General features: G+C 39.2%; 1 protein-coding gene across 3 annotated transcripts; it reads right to left on the bottom strand.

The window, feature by feature from the left end:
* Window positions 1-56: 56 nt before the first annotated feature.
* znf106a (zinc finger protein 106a) lies at window positions 57-16,633 on the bottom strand. Of its 3 annotated transcripts, none has more exons than XM_060879822.1 (22): window positions 16,511-16,633; window positions 14,069-14,171; window positions 13,594-13,655; window positions 11,649-11,843; window positions 8,949-10,823; window positions 8,415-8,850; window positions 8,063-8,132; window positions 7,823-7,977; window positions 7,662-7,722; window positions 7,249-7,554; window positions 6,419-7,115; window positions 6,193-6,242; window positions 5,434-5,579; window positions 5,165-5,299; window positions 4,857-4,973; window positions 4,539-4,730; window positions 4,298-4,360; window positions 4,067-4,186; window positions 3,913-3,984; window positions 3,584-3,655; window positions 3,323-3,469; window positions 57-2,149 (listed from the first exon to the last, which is right to left on the bottom strand). In XM_060879822.1, the coding sequence occupies exons 2-22, from the start codon at window positions 14,120-14,122 to the stop codon at window positions 2,093-2,095; spliced, it is 5,082 nt and encodes a 1,693-aa protein (XP_060735805.1). In that variant the 5' UTR covers window positions 14,123-14,171; window positions 16,511-16,633; the 3' UTR covers window positions 57-2,092. The 3 variants fall into 3 exon arrangements, with proteins under 3 accessions (XP_060735805.1, XP_060735806.1, XP_060735807.1); XM_060879823.1 differs by lacking the exon at window positions 16,511-16,633 and adding an exon at window positions 15,463-15,483; XM_060879824.1 differs by lacking the exons at window positions 14,069-14,171; window positions 16,511-16,633 and having other exon boundaries at window positions 11,649-11,964.
* Window positions 16,634-16,675: the final 42 nt, after the last annotated feature.

Here is a 16,675-nt window from a genome sequence, read left to right as displayed (position 1 = left end):
TCCTTATGTTGGATTAAATATATTACACATCTCAAGCATGGATACACACAAAAAAGTTGACAAAACTGTAAATGTTTTTTAATTATAAACAAGGTATTCAGTGGAATTAAACAAAAACAAACCAACTTTGGGAAGACCAGATAAGAGATTGACAAACTGTCCTGAAGGCTACACACTGCTTAAACAGGAGGACACACCACCGATGGGATCCAGGGAGAGAAAAACCTGCGGCTCGAAGCCAAAAAAAAAAACCCAATTATATATATATATAAAAAAAATATATATATAATCTCCACATTCTGGAATAAAAATTCTTTGAGTATGGTAAAGTAGTTAAACCGTGGCACAGACTTTAAGAACGGATGTCCCGATTTTAAAATGTTTAAAGTTATGTTGCTGAAATGAAGACAGCTAGCTGTAAATTTTACCGAGTATGTGCTGCCTGCATGGCTGAGTGCTATGGCATTGGAGAGGGGTTCTGGCACTATGCTCTCCACTCCATAACACCTATCACAATAACCACTTTAACAACTTGCAATACACACACACACAAACCCCTCCAGTCCATATAAATATCTCTAAATAAAAAAAATAAAAAAAAAATCACAAAAGGGCAGAGCCCATATTGAATTCTCTCGACTATGTGAGAATCACTGTAAAAAAAAAAAAATTTTTTTTTAAATCAGCAATACTGCACTGTACTGCTTGGGTATAAGCACACTCCCACACATTGTGCTCAGAATGAGTTACACACACCGACCGTCATACTTCAAACCCTGTCAGAATCACAACAAACACATTTCCTTAAACAGAACACTCTCAGTTACGGCAAACCAGCAGTCTCTCCACTGCGTTTTAATCTCAGTGAGCAACCAAACAGCATGAAGAAATAAAGGGGAAAAAAAACAAAACAAACCAAAAAAAATCAGAAAGTTAAATAACCCCACACTCATGTAATATAGGTGTATATGAAGCCATCTTTCAAAACAGTGGTGGAGAACGGAAAACCACATAGGATATTAAATTTGAACAACAACAAAAAATTACCAACCCCTTTAGAAATCTTTTAAAAACTATTTTTAAAATGTTCAATTAAGTTCTGAAAATCCTAAATCTTGATTGTTCTAACTTGTTGATATGGAATAGCTGTGAGTTAATGTGTTTATATGAGCTGAGTGAATTATATGAAAAAAGGGTCTTCTGAAAACACTTCTAGTTAAAAAAAAAACAACAACAAAAAATGTAAATAAAGAAACAAACAAAAGAAAAAAAAAAAAACATTGGTTGCCCAAAAGACCATATTAATAAACCTTAAAACACTCCAAAAGAAAAACATCCCTGAACCCATGCCATACACTCTAATGAACAAAGTGTGTTTGTTAGCCTGGAGGGGGTATCATCAACTCTTCTGGCCTTTCCAACAATTCTAACCGGTATTTCTTCGCCACAGTTATTTTTTAATACTTAGTCTTTATTTGGTCATTACATCCCAGAGCTGATAATACTGTGTATAATCAGGTGAGAAAAGAGTAAAAAGAGAGATCTGTAATCCATTACCTGTACATCTGTTATCTTTTCCTCGAAGGTGACAGAATTAGCATATGTTACCATATACCAGAAAGGTACAGTCAATCTTCACACAGATAAGATTACAGTGTACATCATGAGAGGAACGAGAAAATGGTTCAACTGGCATCATCAGAATACCAGCAGCTCCACTCGAAGGGAAGGACTTCCACAAGCTAAAAAAAAAACTTGAGAACCTTTGGATGCCAAAAGCCTCCAACATATTCACTAAGCAGTAAAGTGACAGCAATAATGCTCTTTCAAAATATGCTGACAGAGACTACACAGTCTGTAGTTTCTATACACAAATGACTATTTCACATAAAATCCTGCTCAGAAGTGGCATCTAGAACAGTCACAGTAGATTGTCCTCTCCTTCTAAAATGATAGCTGTTGGTATCTGATTAAACATAGAAAAATGATTGCACAGGGAAAAAGCTCCTATCCTGAGGTGTAGATGAGATCTTCCCAATATGGGAGAAGAGGAGGTTATTTGGATTGTCTAGGTTGACAATTTCAGGACTCCTTAAGACTCCAGTTTACTGTCCTCCTCTGCGTGTTTCTGCATGTGAGCTTGCACGGCCTATAGAGATGAAGAAAAACGCAGTATTAAAATGTAACAGGCTGCTTTATAAATGTTCATGATACGGTAAATGGGAAACAAGTATTCAGATATTGTTTTATTCAATTTTTACTCTAAATAAAATGTCTTTTACTCTAAGTAAAAAAGTGTGTATTTATAAGCATCAAAAGATATGAATAAAAAACTGATGAGGGGAAAAAAGCATTCAGACACCACAAACTACCAACATTAATCCTTTGCTGGAAAGTTGCTGTTGACAATTATAGCTGAGACTAAATGAATATTTAACATTTTGCAGCACTGTAGTTCAGATGTGGCTCATTCCTCTTTGCCAGTAATCTTCAATAACCCCAGGGTTAATTTTGTGCTAATAATTTCAAATAAAGTAATAAAATGCACAATCAAATTATTAAATAACATAATGTATAAAATATGTAAAAAAGTGTAGTGTACAGCAGCAAGGAAATTGTATTGTAGTTGCATATAAAAGCTGATAAATATAATATGACGACCTACTGAAGTGATTGCATTCACACGTTTCTTTATCCTACAATACAAGTGGTTTATGCAGCTAACATCAACTAGGTGAGGAGGCTGAAGCTGGTTTCTTATCCAGATTTTTCATTCCATCGTCCAGGTCTCATGAGCTTGTGCCTGTAGATGGCACCATGAAGCCCACTAATATAAATTGAGCATTTTGTTTGTAGTGAAATTGTATTTCATTTAGATCCATCAATAACAATAACAAACATGTCTAAATACTTATTTTCCTTCAATGTAAGAATTTACAAACTGTTCAGCAGATGTCTGCTTCAAGATGTTCAGCAGTCGTATTCCACTCGAATTAAGAACTGTTGTCCAAACTGAGATATAATTACAAATCAGACTATCTAATTAACCTAATATTTCGTGTACTATTTTAATTAAGTCCCATTAATAAATTACAGAGCTTGTGGATCACTACAAAAAATAAAGCTTTTAAATGTCTAGATGTGCTTTATCTATGCTTGCAAGAATTGTCTCATAGACAAGATGATGGCCATACTGTTTGATTAAATTCTCATACAGCAAACCTCTAGAATGTAAGGTATTTTTAAACAAAAAAATACATATAGAAATGCACCTTAAGCTAGCTATGAATAAAGTAAGCATGACTAAGAACTGTGTTGTTACCTGTTTGAAACCGTTGCGGGAGTTGAAAAAGGAGTCACAGTTTCTCCAGCGGCACTTGAGCGTCTGCTGCGTGTGGTTGGTGTGGTCGTTCAACAGGTGCTGCTGCAGGTGCTCCATTACACCAAAGATCAGCGAGCATCCATGCCACTGCCAGAGAAACAAAGCATGCATCAGAACTAAGGCAACACCACTGAAAATCCACAAGGCTCAACACGGCACAGCAATAATACCACACATGAACTCCACCACAGAGTCTCTTACCAAGCAGCGGTAATTCTGGAGTAGGTTCAGCCGGACAGCCTGTACACTCCCGTTATAACAACCTGTGTAAATCTAGTAGATGAGAAAAAAGAAAAAAAAAAAAACAGATTTCCAGAAATATATCGGCAGCTCAATAAGAAATACCAAACCCTGATAAGATTTACCAGGATGGCAGCCACTTTAGTATTCAATTCAATTCTCCTAATATTTGTATAATGCTTTTAACAGGGAGTTTAAAATTAAATGTATGTTTATCCTTAATGTATTATTAAGTAAATCATGTAAGAAAAGTGAAGCAAGATTAGGGAATGCTATTCTGTTGTACTGACCATGCTTTTGTGGATGACCATACACATCACCATGTCAGAATGTCCTCCATAAGCCTGTAACCTGTCATGAGACTGACAGCCACAACAACAACTTATCACTCATCAAAAACAACACATATCCACCTAATAAAAATCATGCCTGTAAGATTCTTACCTGTAGCTCAAACACTCTGACCAGCTTGTCCAGACATGCTGTGACCATCACCTTCCCCAGTATGGCCACCACAGTGACAGCGTGACTATGGCCCTTATAGACCCTTACAAGCTCCCCCGTCTACAAGTGACACGAACAGCAGCGATAAAGACAAATACTGTTCCTGCACATATGGTAAATTTCATCATGGATAAATTGCAAACAATAAAAGAGTGTAAAAACCCTACTCACATGTATATTGTGTGCATGGACAGACTGGTCACTGGATCCACTGAAGACTAGATCATTTACCACCTCAAAAAATGAAAGAGTTGAGAAATGTATTTGCATGCAAAATAGATGAAACTAAATTATTAAGCCACCAGTGGAGAACTTGTAAATGTGCACATTGCTAAACAGGATAGATTGGGTATATTCAGTCAAGTCAAGTATATCAAATTAACACTAGACTTAAAGAAAAGCTGAAACACACCTTCATGCAGAGGACTGTTTTAGTGTGCCCCTCTAGGGTACGTAGCAGAAGGCCACTTTTAGAATCTCTTACACTGATGGTAGTGTCATAAGAGCCAACAAGTAACACGCGCCGTGCACCTTCCTGCGCCGTAGCCAAGCAGCTCACCGCCCGTGGCCCGTGGCAGTCAAAAATGTCTAGCTGCTTGTTTCTCTGCAAAAACAGATCAAAACAAAACACAGTCAAAAAAAAAAAAAAAAGAACAGTGTAGGAAGATCCACTGTTTACTTGCTTATTGCTAAAATGTCCTACTGGGTGGGCAACATTAATGAGGCTTACCTTAAGGCTGAACGTGACCACTGAGCCGTTAGCCAGCCCCACAAAAAGCACTTTCCAACGGTTATGAAGGCAAAGGACACGGTCGGGGAGGCTGAGCTGCTGCACACACTCCCGGGTCTGAGGAAAACATACATTGATACATGACTGATATTTTTATTCTCATTGCAATTGTACAGAGTGGTTATCTGAGTTTCTGTAGCCTTTCTAAAATATCACTCAAAGGGTATAAGACTAAATAAGTCTGAACTTTACCACTAAACGGGTTAATACTAAGAGAAGGCCTCATAGAGCAGAAATGAGAGAAGCACCTTGATGTTATAGCAGCGGACGGTTTGGTCACTAGATCCAGAGTAGATTCGCTGTGGCAAGCCAGGTCCAGATGATACCACCAAGCAGTTCACCTTACTGCTGTGCCCATCATACACTGCCACACACTTACGACTCTATAATATATCAACGGAATACACTAATGATCCATTCTGTTCATTGAAACTAGTGGCATTTCAGCACATTATATTGTCATAAAAGATCTAATGATAGGTGTAGGATTTCTGTAGAATTCGGCTTGACAACTCACCATCAGGTTGAATGCTCGTATGGTGCGGTCTCCTGAGCATGTATACAGCAAACCATTATGGACCTGCATTCCATTTACAGCCTCCTGATGACCTTCAAATGAGCCCTCAGTTGGCATATCCTCTTCACCAGCATCTGATGATGCCTCTAGTAAAGTACACAGACACAGAATGAGTCAGTGACTGTTTCCTCTGTAAAAACCCTGCCGATTTGCAGCTGCCAATTTTCAAAATCATGAATGCTGTTATAACCTAAATGCATTGCACAAATGACATGTTATTCAATAACACTGCAAGCCAGTTTGTTTTAAACAGGGACTGCTCATTTTAATTACTTAAGCTTTTACGCATTAAAAAATGTCACTGAAACCCTAAACAGCATGTGGTGTTCTGTGTGACTGTGCAGTTCATAATGGCCTGTTATCACAACAGTTGCTCTCAGAAGTAAGTAAGGGGCCAGGCTCCAAAAATACCTTGCCCTTAAAAAGTAATTTAGGGAGTTGGTGAACTATTTTCGTCATTATCATTCTAATTTAGGCCGCATTGACTCCACTGACCTTCTTGAGATCAACAGTTGTCCTGTGGACTGATTTGATGTGTTCTGTTTGTTAAGTCTATATTTTTCAAACCAGTAAAATAAAATTAAGTTATACTCTTTACTTCATTTTTCTAAAAAGAGACAAAATAACTGTACTTATCTGTCATTTAAGAAAAATATATTCCTGATCTGCACAATGTAGCTTGAAACTTGAAATACATACCGGAAGATGCTTTGGACTCCTTTATAACTGCCAGTGTCACATTCTTTGCACTACACAAAAATACATAAAATTATTATTATTATAAAATTATACTTCTATGGACAGCAGAAGAGCTGTATGATAAATGCAAAGAAAAAAAAAAGTTACAAATAAAATGCATCTTACAGCAAATAGCTTACAAGCCTTAAGCCTACAAATAACACTGATCTACACATACAAAACTTGCCTTTCACAGCTTGTGACTACACTGCCACTGGTAGAGGTGACTTCATTACATGCAAGGTTCTGGCTTTGTGTCGTCTCATTAGCAGACTCCTTGGAGACCTGAGAAAGGTTTCTATCTTCCTCCTCTGGGTCAGAGGAGTCCACATTAACGACTTCCATTGGTACAGACTGGGGGAGCTCCACCATCTCCAGCGCTGAAGAGTCAGAATCCTGAGTCTCCTTCCCAGCAGAAGCCAGTGTTGGTCCCGTTGTCTCTGGAGGATGATCTGGTGCATCTGTTACCTCCATATTCTCCTCTTTTTCTTCAGCAGCAGCAGAGGGAGGGGAGCAAAAGTTACTGGTACGGCGACGGGAACGTAGCTTGCGGACAGGCCGGGAGGGTTGACTGGCATCTAGCTCTGAGTCACTGATGTCAGGCTGCTTGCTTCCCTGTGTATTCCTCAGGACCCTCTTCTTCTTTAGCTTTCTTATACGTTTCCCAGCTTTAGCATCTGGGCTATTGTGTGGTGGAGAGCACTTGGGAGAAACTGGGTTAAGAACGGGACTAACAGACTTCAGGTGAGTGGGGGGGTCTGGTATATGCTCCTGAGATGCAAATTGAGCTTGATAGGCAGGAGACAGCTGTGACTTGTGATCCTGGGCACATTCTACATTCTTCTGGCACACTTTTACATTAAGGTTGCATTTGAAATTGGCATCTGTGGGAAACAGAAGGAGAGAAAATATGTAATTGCTGGAGGGAAAATATGTAATTGCTGGAGCAAAATCAAACAAAAGCAAAATCAAATATCAAAAAAGATATTGTCTGGTTTTAAGAACATGAACGTCTACCTAAATTGGCAGGTTCCATATCGGTCTCGGACACAGCGGCTGCTGATTGCTCTGGTGTGGTACTGTGAGGGCCAGATAATGGGCTGCCTGTAGGCTCTTGTGCTGGGCTGACAGTTATGGGTGACAAACGCTCCTTTTTGATTGCAAAAACAGGTGGGCTAGAGGCAGGTGATGTTGAGAGTAGAGAAGTAGCAGCTGGATTACTTGGCTTAACAGTGTGTTCGGGCAAGTTCAAAGAGGGCAATGGCAGGATTGGTGCAGTGGTCAGGTTCTTATCACAGTTTCTTGTTTGAGAATCAAACCCTCCTAAAAAAAAAAAAATTTAAAAAAAAAAATTAAAAAAAAAAAAAAAAAAAAAAAAGTCCAAAGTCAATTTTTACAATCCAGATTCCTCTTCCAATTTTTTTTTTTACCTTGTAATCCTTGTAGAATTTCTATACGCTTGGTCCTCAGGGAACTCATCTCTGTGGTTACCTAGGTATTTAGTTCCATGATTATAAAACACATTTTTAAATAAACAAAAATTAAATTAATTATACAAAAACAATGGTGTTGCTCATTCATGAAACCTAACCTGCTGTTTGACCAATAGCAGACGCTGCACTTCCATATATGCAGACTGCAGGGCTGATCGAGCCTGGATCAAACTGTTATCCACTGCCTGCAAAGAGCTGTTCAGTTCCTCCTCCCGCAAAGAAACAGCCAACAAATCGTCCAACTGAGAAAGTTCTACACAACACAATGCAAGACAAAACTTTATAACATAGTACGGAAAAAACATTAAGTATTTTCTGTGAAATATTTACACACTTGCCTTTCATAGGCTTGCTTTTCAGCCTCTTGTTTTTCCTTTCTGAATTAGGGATTTCTGGGGATGCTACATCCTGAAAATAAGCCAATAAGATTTCACTTACATTTATACATTACAGTTACAACTTGAAGAGATTATACTTATATTGTCTGTTTAAGGTGTAGGAGGTGTAACATTTTTATGATTCTTAAAAATAAGGATCTGTTCAGTAAAGAAAAAACCTTTACTAAAACAATTTTTAATATACACCAAAATATACATTTTAGGCTTGACCTAGGGGGTAGCAGTGATGATTGAGTAGAACCTAAATATGTGTCAGACTTTAAGCATTGCCATAAAAAATGCTTTCACTCACCCCCACTGCTCTGCGTTTCTTCCCTCCATTCAGCTCAGCGCTTGACATGCAACTACTCTCCGCATCCACAGGCTCTGTGTCCTGGACAGGCTTTTGTACATCCATTTCCTTTGTGTGTTCTGTGGCCTGAGCTATGCCCTTATTATCCCATTGTTCACAATCCTCCTCCTTCAGTGAAGGAACAGTCTGAAGCCTTTCCTTGACAGTGTCTAGTAAGTTTGTGACAGAAGTCGGTTCTGCATCTCTGAGGAGTGAACAAGATGCTGTAGTGCTATGGGTGATAACACTGCTTTCTGACATGTTGCGTTTGCATGGAAATAGAGACGCTGGGCTAATATCAGCTACAGAGTCCCAATGGAAGCCCTCACAAAGAGGAACATTATCTTCCACTTGGCTTGCACCCTCAGGATCATTGGGCACCATCTCTATTCCAAACCTGATCAAAGACATGTGGTTAACATGTGGTTAACATTGGTTTTGCACTATTGTATTGATATTTGCATTCAAAACACAGCAAGCCAAAAAAATTTTTACCTTGGCAAACCCTTGCCTTGCTCCTGTTTTTTGCGACTGACTTCCTGATATACCTGGTCCCAGTTAACATTTCTTCTGGTAGCAGAGGAGCTGATGAGCTGCCGCAGGGTTGGCTTCAGGCCGCTGTCTTTCTCATTCTCACGTGTGCCACTTACGTTCCTGAAACGGCGTGCAATGTTCAGGTTGGGCTCATGGGCAATTCCTTTGCCTTTGCTGCCAATGTGCCGGTTCAGATCCCGTTTGAGACTAGCAGGCAGGGCTAGCTTTTTCAGAGAAGGCACTGAGCATTCAGCTGTGGCAAGAGAGTGGCTTGTGCGGCTGCCCTCACTGTCAGATATCATGCCTTCATCCGTAGCTTGTGTTGCCTGATCTTCAATAAGCTCTTCCTCCCTTTCAGCACATTCCTCCTCATCTTCCCGGTCTATAGTGGATGTGCTGACCTGCAGCGATTGCAGAGACGGCATATTCATATCAGATGTTGAGCAGCCAAATGGCACAGTAACCTTAGTTCTGAGGGGCTGCCATTCTTTGCTACTTTCATTTTGTTCTTCTTCTTTCCTTCTTCCATTGTGCTCATTTGATTTCTTCTTACTGATTCTACCACAATTTTTTGTACTGCTTAACTCCGAACCTTCTAACAACTCATCTTCTTGGATATGCAGCTCAACACCACTGAGGTTATCCTCTGTGGCAGGCTTTTCTACTGAGGTTTGATTATGCAAAAGGTTCTCCTTTGCTTTGCGCAGCATTTCAGAAAGCAGATGTTCCTTTTCTTGGTCATGGGAAACAGCTGGATGGGATTTGATGTGAGCTTGATGTGAGCTTGAGTGAGAATGCTTTGAAGCTTTAGATGTAACAGAGTCTTGACTTGATGTTCGACTGAGATTAGTCACTGAACCAGTGTCAGCAGCATCAATTGTTTCTGAATTCTTTGTGGTCTTCTGAAGTCTCTGAGTAGGTGAAGGCAAGGAGGAAGATGGTGAAGATGTGTGATTCAGTCTTTGTGTTTTCCCACTGCTTTCATTTCTCTTCATTTGACAGGTGCTCTGCTTTCTGCACTCTTTCTCAATTTTTTTCTGGGGTTTAGAGGATTCAAGAAGGTTGCACCCAACATCTGTTGGTGACTGCCCCTCTAAGTCTCGGTTGTTTGCAGTCAAATCTCTTTTGTTACCAAGTCCAAGAGAGTCTAAATTCGCCTCTGAAGAAGGCTGGACATCACTTTGAGATAAAGTATCTCCAATCAAAGCTGGAGGATATGGTGCCCAACGATGGGTTTTGTCACACTTCCCCTTTCCCTTTGCAGAATCATTCTCTGCACAACCTTCCTGTCTTTGGTAGATTTTTTTCTGGCTCTCAGTACTATGCTGTGGTTTCTGGTGGTTATGTGTCCTAGATAATGCAGTGCAGTGATTAACTTTGGAGCGTTGCCAATTCAAGACATTTTGTCTGTCAAAGTTCCCTCTGTTGCCTTCTGTGTTGGACCAGGCTGACTGGTTTCTCTGCTGTGGAGGGCAACCTGCATACATGCCTGGTCTTCCTCCCCAGTAGTTTCCCCTACTGTGCAAGCTTCGACCTCGTCCATCAAAGGATTCCCATCTCTGCAAGTCAGGGGGCCCTTCAGCATGCCAAGTGGCACTCCTAATCTGACGCCTGTTCCAGTTGTCACGATCAAACTCAGGGCCCCTCTGTGGTTCTTGCAAGTTGGTATTCAACCCATCTCTGGATGGCAGGGGAAAGTTGGGGAATCTTGGGCCCCAAGAGCCACCTTGTTGGTGGCGCCACTGCCTATGATCGTGCCACTGTTCCTTAATATCTTGCCACTTTCTCATGGTCTCTCTTTCCTCTCTAGCCCTCCTTAAAGCTGCTTCCTCTTGTCTGAGGGAAGCCAACAGTAACAGAAAACAAGACACATTAATGTGCACGCTTTGACAATTCATAAATCATGAGAACCTATGAGTTCTCTTTCCATCACACAAGCAATGCAAACACATGACATGTTCAATGCAGATGAAAGGACTAGTCAAATATAGCGGAAAGGCTCAAGTTGTCCTTACAAAGAATGACTTAATGAGGGCTGTTATGAGCCACAGTTTTGCATGTTGTCAGATGGATGTCAGACACATGGCAACAGTCATTTTACTAACACACAGCTTGTGCCACTCAACCATTTATACACTAAATATATAGTGTTATATATTTAGCTACATTGTCTATTTCCAATACAGCTATTTAATGAATACGGTTCAAAACTGGTAGCATTTTGAGAATTATGGGGTTATTATCTCAGGTTACATATATGGTTATTCATGGACAGTTGGCTCATTAAGTAGATGGTCAGAGTAAAGGGAAAGTGTGGAAGGGAGAGAGCGTGTGAGTGAGCACTGATGACTGTTTTAGGCTTCATGATACATGACTCCAGACTGTAGTTTAAAATAGAGCTAAATGCATGTAGGACATGAATATGCAAATAAAATTAATAAAAAAAAACTAGATGGGATGTTTTGAGTTAACGAGAACTACTGATTCTATCCAAGATCAGTCAGAACATTTTGATATGTTCAATCTAACAGTAGCGTTAATGCAATGTCTCAAGAAAAAGGCCGAAAATATTTACCAAATTCACTCACAGTACACGTTCTTAAATAGTACTAAATGTTTAACTAATTACAGGTATCAAATTATATATATAGACAATTTTACCTGATGAATTTTTTCCGTTTTTCAATGAGCTCCACCATCTCTTTATCAAAGTAGCTCTCATCCTGGTCCGCTTTTGATATCTGCTTGTCAATGGCTTCCACGCGCTGCTTGTGCATGGGGCTGGAGATGTGATCAGCATATTCTGTCAGGCTTACCACAGTCACCCCACATGCCCGACACTCGTGCCCACAGTCCCTGGGAAGGAGAGGGGACAGTGGGCGATGAATGCTACCCTCAGGCATGGCTACCTGCTTGCAAAAGTGGATGCCAGCTGGGTGGAGAGCAACTTAGGCCTTGACGTTTGTTTCTGGCAAATCTTGGGAAAAAAGAAGACCCTTATGCTTCTGAAGAAACGAAGAAAACCTTCCCCCAGCTCCGAAGTAATCAAAATAAACAAAAAAAATCCAATGAAGCCAAAAAAAAAAGAAATAAATCACTTTGAATGATCAGGAGGCAAACTGGCTTATTCTTGTGTTAATGTACCAAAAACATAAAGAAAAACAGCTGGATCTTCCTGATCTTCTAGAGGGTTTTCAAAGCTTCATTTCATGCATGAAGCACCATGGCATGGGAAGGTGCCTCGGTCAAAAAGTGGGCCTTTGGCAAGATGTTTTTGCCACCAGAAAAGGAGCCTGGAGCTCAAGAGAGGCCAGCAACCTCTCTGTTGCAGCTGAGCCCCCGCAGGCTGCCACGATGGTGTCTGCTGCGCTCTGCAATGAATGTCTTAGGAGCAAGCTGCTTTAGTTACTGCCCTCCTACACCCTCCCTCCCCCCCTCCCATTTTTTAGTTCTGAAGGGTATCATCAGGGTGGGTCTCTCCAGCATTTGCTGTAATATGAGCTGTGGGCAGCTGTCTGTAGCAAACCCCCACTCCCTACCAGAGCTCCACTCCCAAACACCCAGCTTGTGAGCTAAAAGTGAGCTGTCTTACCAAACAATTGACCTTTCCCACAAAAAAGTGGGTTGTGGCTGAATGGCATTAAAAACAGTACTGAAGATTTATTAGACTAAAAACTATGCACCTTTATATACACATAGACGCACATTAATGTAAAAGACTAATGTGTAAATCTGTTACGAAACAATGAAGGTATGGTATTTTAGCCAGTTGTGTCATGTTCTCAAGGTTATTTGCTTTTCCTCTGTTGCAGTCTCACTTTTCACATACCAGCGGTCGACATAACAGTCATGTGAGAGACACAGTTGCTCTATGCTGGCCTTGCCTGTTGATTCCAAAGTACCTATATATATTCTTGTCCTATGGCAGTCCCTTCAGCTTGTCCTTTTGAAGACTAGAAATGACATGTGCCTAACTATAGTTACCACCAACTACAAGCTTTTAGCCAAATGTCACATGCAAATAATAACAAAAGAACTGGAAAGTAGTCAACCACATAATTATGGCCATTCTTATGCAAATTCATAACATATGCAATATGGAATTTTAATATTAAAAATATCTTAATGATATTGCAAGTCATGTTTATTTTAACAACATAGTGTTTTCAAGCAAACAGAAATCTCCATAATTATAGGAACAATAAACATGGCTAAAAAAGGGTATTTGCATAATCACACAGTAAATAATTATGGATAAATCTAACATGAATATCTCTTCCAGTAATATCATTACTGGAACCTTTAAAAATATCCTGAATATCCTAACTAAAACATGATTCCATAAAGCCAAAGTCCCGTTCAACAAAGGGAAGATTAAAGATGAAATGAGAGGTGTGTTGAACTTCGTAAATTAAGCAATGCAGCATGATTGAAAAAAAAAAAAAAGCCAATAGTAGGGTGGTAATTAATCTTCCAGCAGGACACTGATATTAAACATGCACCTAAATCTGTTTCAATGTACAAAGAAACAAACATGTTAAAGCCCAAACAATATTTGTTACTTTGTGAAGCTCATATGACAGAATATGCGAAAGCAGTAACATACCGGCCTTTAAGATTCTCCAGCTCGCGATGATGTAGCATACTTCTCATATGCTCATCCATCTCCTTTGGGTAAAAACAAGAGACATCAGTAAAAGGTTAGCTTTAGCAAGTCTGTATCCATGCATAAGAGCTTTATTTAAAACAGAAGTCCAAATAATTTAGGAAACTGGGAAACAGTTGAAGGGATGTGTGGAAAAAGTGGTTGATGATGCAAATCATACAGATGGTTAATAAAATTTGCAGTAAATCTTCCATCTAAAGATACATGTGAACCCTTATCACGCCTGAAAAATGCTTACTATAACATAGAGCCACGGGTTTTCCTTTAATGGATCACCCATCTTTACCTGTGATACTAAACCACTTACACAAAGCAGTAAAGCAATAATAGATTGTTCATCTTATTAACTTTATAACAAGTATGTATTATCTACAGGCATGAAAAAGAAAATACATAAATAAGTAGTCAGTTTCACCTGTTTGGAGTTGTAGACAATTTCACACAAAATGCAGATCTGGGTTTTCCCCATGATGATGGTGTTGATATATTTTAGCCCATAACAGACAGGTGCTGTATATCTGGAAAGATGAAATTGTTAACAACATGTTAAATTGTGTGAACAAAAGCAAGCTCTTAAACTGTACATAACTGCAGTTATTATGACTATGTTTCATATATTTGCATTTAGAAGATTAGTGCAGCAACAGTCAGTTGTAGAGCATGAACTTGTAGAGGATTAGTTCCAAATAAACTAATTCAAGGAAAGGAGCCATTTCTCGGGCCATGTGCAAGAGCAGCAAATACTCCAACTTATTTACCACTACTTATATATCAACACATGTTCAAGGAATCAGTTTAGACCTAGAATACACAGCACTATGCATGAAGCTGGAAAAGTTTCAAGGGGTCAGAGTCTCAAGCACCACTGCCAGTATAAATGTCATGAGAGTGTACACTGCTCACCAGGCTAAAATCAGACCACTACTGTGTCTGGGCAAGTGTGATGCCCTGGAGTGTGTTCTAGAAAACTTCTCAAAGCAGGTCACACGGTGCCCGTTACATCATAAAATATACCCAACCCTTGATGTACCATACAACCTCTCAGCTAAGTGCTTGTCTAGGCCTGCAGTTTTAATTTTCCCATGAGTCATAAGACTCATGAAATCAAATTGAAACATAATGTTATTTGGGACATAATCTGTTTCAGAGTATTCATATTGAGACTGATACAGGCTAAAAGTGCTAGATCAGAAATAGATTTGAAGTATTTCTATGCAGGCAAGGTTGAAGATAATTTGCAAAGCATGAAACAGATACCCTTCTCCTTACACTTGTGTTCTATAGGGTGTAACATCTATTCTATTGTATGCAACTTATATTAAAGTTTCTGTGTATAAAAAGCTCAGATTTGTTTGAACTAAAATAGTAGGTTCATCAAATCTGTGTAAACATCAATTTACAAGGAAAAATCACTACTGACCCTTCACACCCTGGACACAACCTCTTTCAGCTCCTCCCTTCTGGCAGAACTCTGTTTACCAAAACTGCCAGACATAGGAACAGTTTCTTTCCCCAGACAATCATCCTGATTAATAACTCACCATAATTATGTTCCCTGCTTCATATCTATAAGTACTGCATTATCAGAACTGTCAGTCATCACATCATCCGTATATGTTACACACACCGCTGCTGTATATTGTACAAAAAGCATAATATTGCACAATAGTCATTTGCACTACCATGTACTTCTCACACTTTATGTGCATAACTGATCTGTCCTATATTCTGTATTCATCGTCTATATTGCCTCGCGTCATCTGCATTGTCTGTCTTGTATAGTGTAGTGATATTTATGTCTGTACTTACACAAACAGCTGGAACCAAATTCCTTGTGTGTGTAGACAGACTTGGCCAATAAACCTGATTCTGATTCTGATTCAACTTAGATCAGAAAATGTAGTGTAGCTTAGAGTAGAGCGAACATTCTCTGTGTCAATACTGCATGTTAAATATAATAAAAACCTACAACATAATGAAATCCACAATGTTATAAAAGTACAGTCTTGTGACACTTGTGAAATAGACTTGCTCTGGACTTTTAGTCTAGTGCAAACACACCCGTAACCTCAGTGAAGGTCATTTTGATGTTTTGTTTGGCATACATTCAGTCCTTGCACGTTGATTTTTTTTAGAACTAAAATAGTAAACAATCTGCTCTGAGCTCTTCAGTGCTACACTGAGACAAAGGGTCGAGCTCAGTGTAACGGTGTGGACTGGATTCAGGTAAGAAGTCACTACAGGTAAACGAACTTAATGCAATCTCGTGTTGCACTACTCAGACCGCTCTCTTATACAGCATGATGTTAAACAAAAATACTATATAATAATAAAAACCAGATTGGAAATTAAGAATTTTGCTAACATTGGGCATTATAGCTGCTACTACTTCAAAGTGAAGTAGATAAAGAAATCAGCTAATACATATGTGTTTTACGACTGAAGACTGATCATTTAAATAATTATTATTAGACCTAATAGTTCTCACATGAAACAGACCATTTTACCTTATCTAACAGTAACGTGAGTTTATTACACGCCCACTTCTACACAACCCGAAATTCAAGCTAAATTCTACTTAGCTATATAGTAGTTAAGCTAAATGCTACACCGAAGATATAAACACAGGGTTGGTTATTTATCTATATACGATCTAAAAAAAAAAAAACAACAACAACAACGCTATCAAAGATAGAATTAAAGATAATCACGCTAAATCAAATGTGCGAAATGCACGACGCTTTTAAAATGTTAGCTAACGACACTGCTAACGTCCTCAGTAAACAATGTGCATCTTTAGCACACAGAAAGTGAACGCGAGACAAACGCGGGGAAGATAACGGATGGTCATAAGTACCTCTTAGTTTAAGTGGAGTTTGCACTTCGTCTGAATTCACGGTGGTTTATTTATTTTTTTTTTAAACTTTTTTTGCTCGTCATAAACGCTTTCATTAACACGAGTTGTGATTCTCCACCAAGCACACAGCTTTCAAAATAACAGTCCCCGTGTAATATATTTTGA

This window comes from Tachysurus vachellii, chromosome 10, assembly GCF_030014155.1.
Source record: "Tachysurus vachellii isolate PV-2020 chromosome 10, HZAU_Pvac_v1, whole genome shotgun sequence".
Classification (NCBI taxonomy): Eukaryota; Metazoa; Chordata; class Actinopteri; order Siluriformes; family Bagridae; genus Tachysurus; species Tachysurus vachellii.
The sequence above is the reverse complement of the archived record's forward strand: the minus strand, read 5'-3'. Positions and strand labels throughout refer to the sequence as shown.

Coding starts and splice junctions, on each gene's coding strand:
- znf106a (XM_060879822.1), bottom strand. CDS start 14,122: ATGGGGAAAACCCAGATCTGCATTTTGTGTGAAATTGTCTACAACTCC. Junction 7,723..7,822: donor TGCTATTGGTCAAACAGCAG/GTTAGGTTTCAT, acceptor CTAAATACCTAG/GTAACCACAGAGATGAGTTC. Junction 5,580..6,192: donor GGAGTCCAAAGCATCTTCCG/GTATGTATTTCA, acceptor GTACTTTACTAG/AGGCATCATCAGATGCTGGT.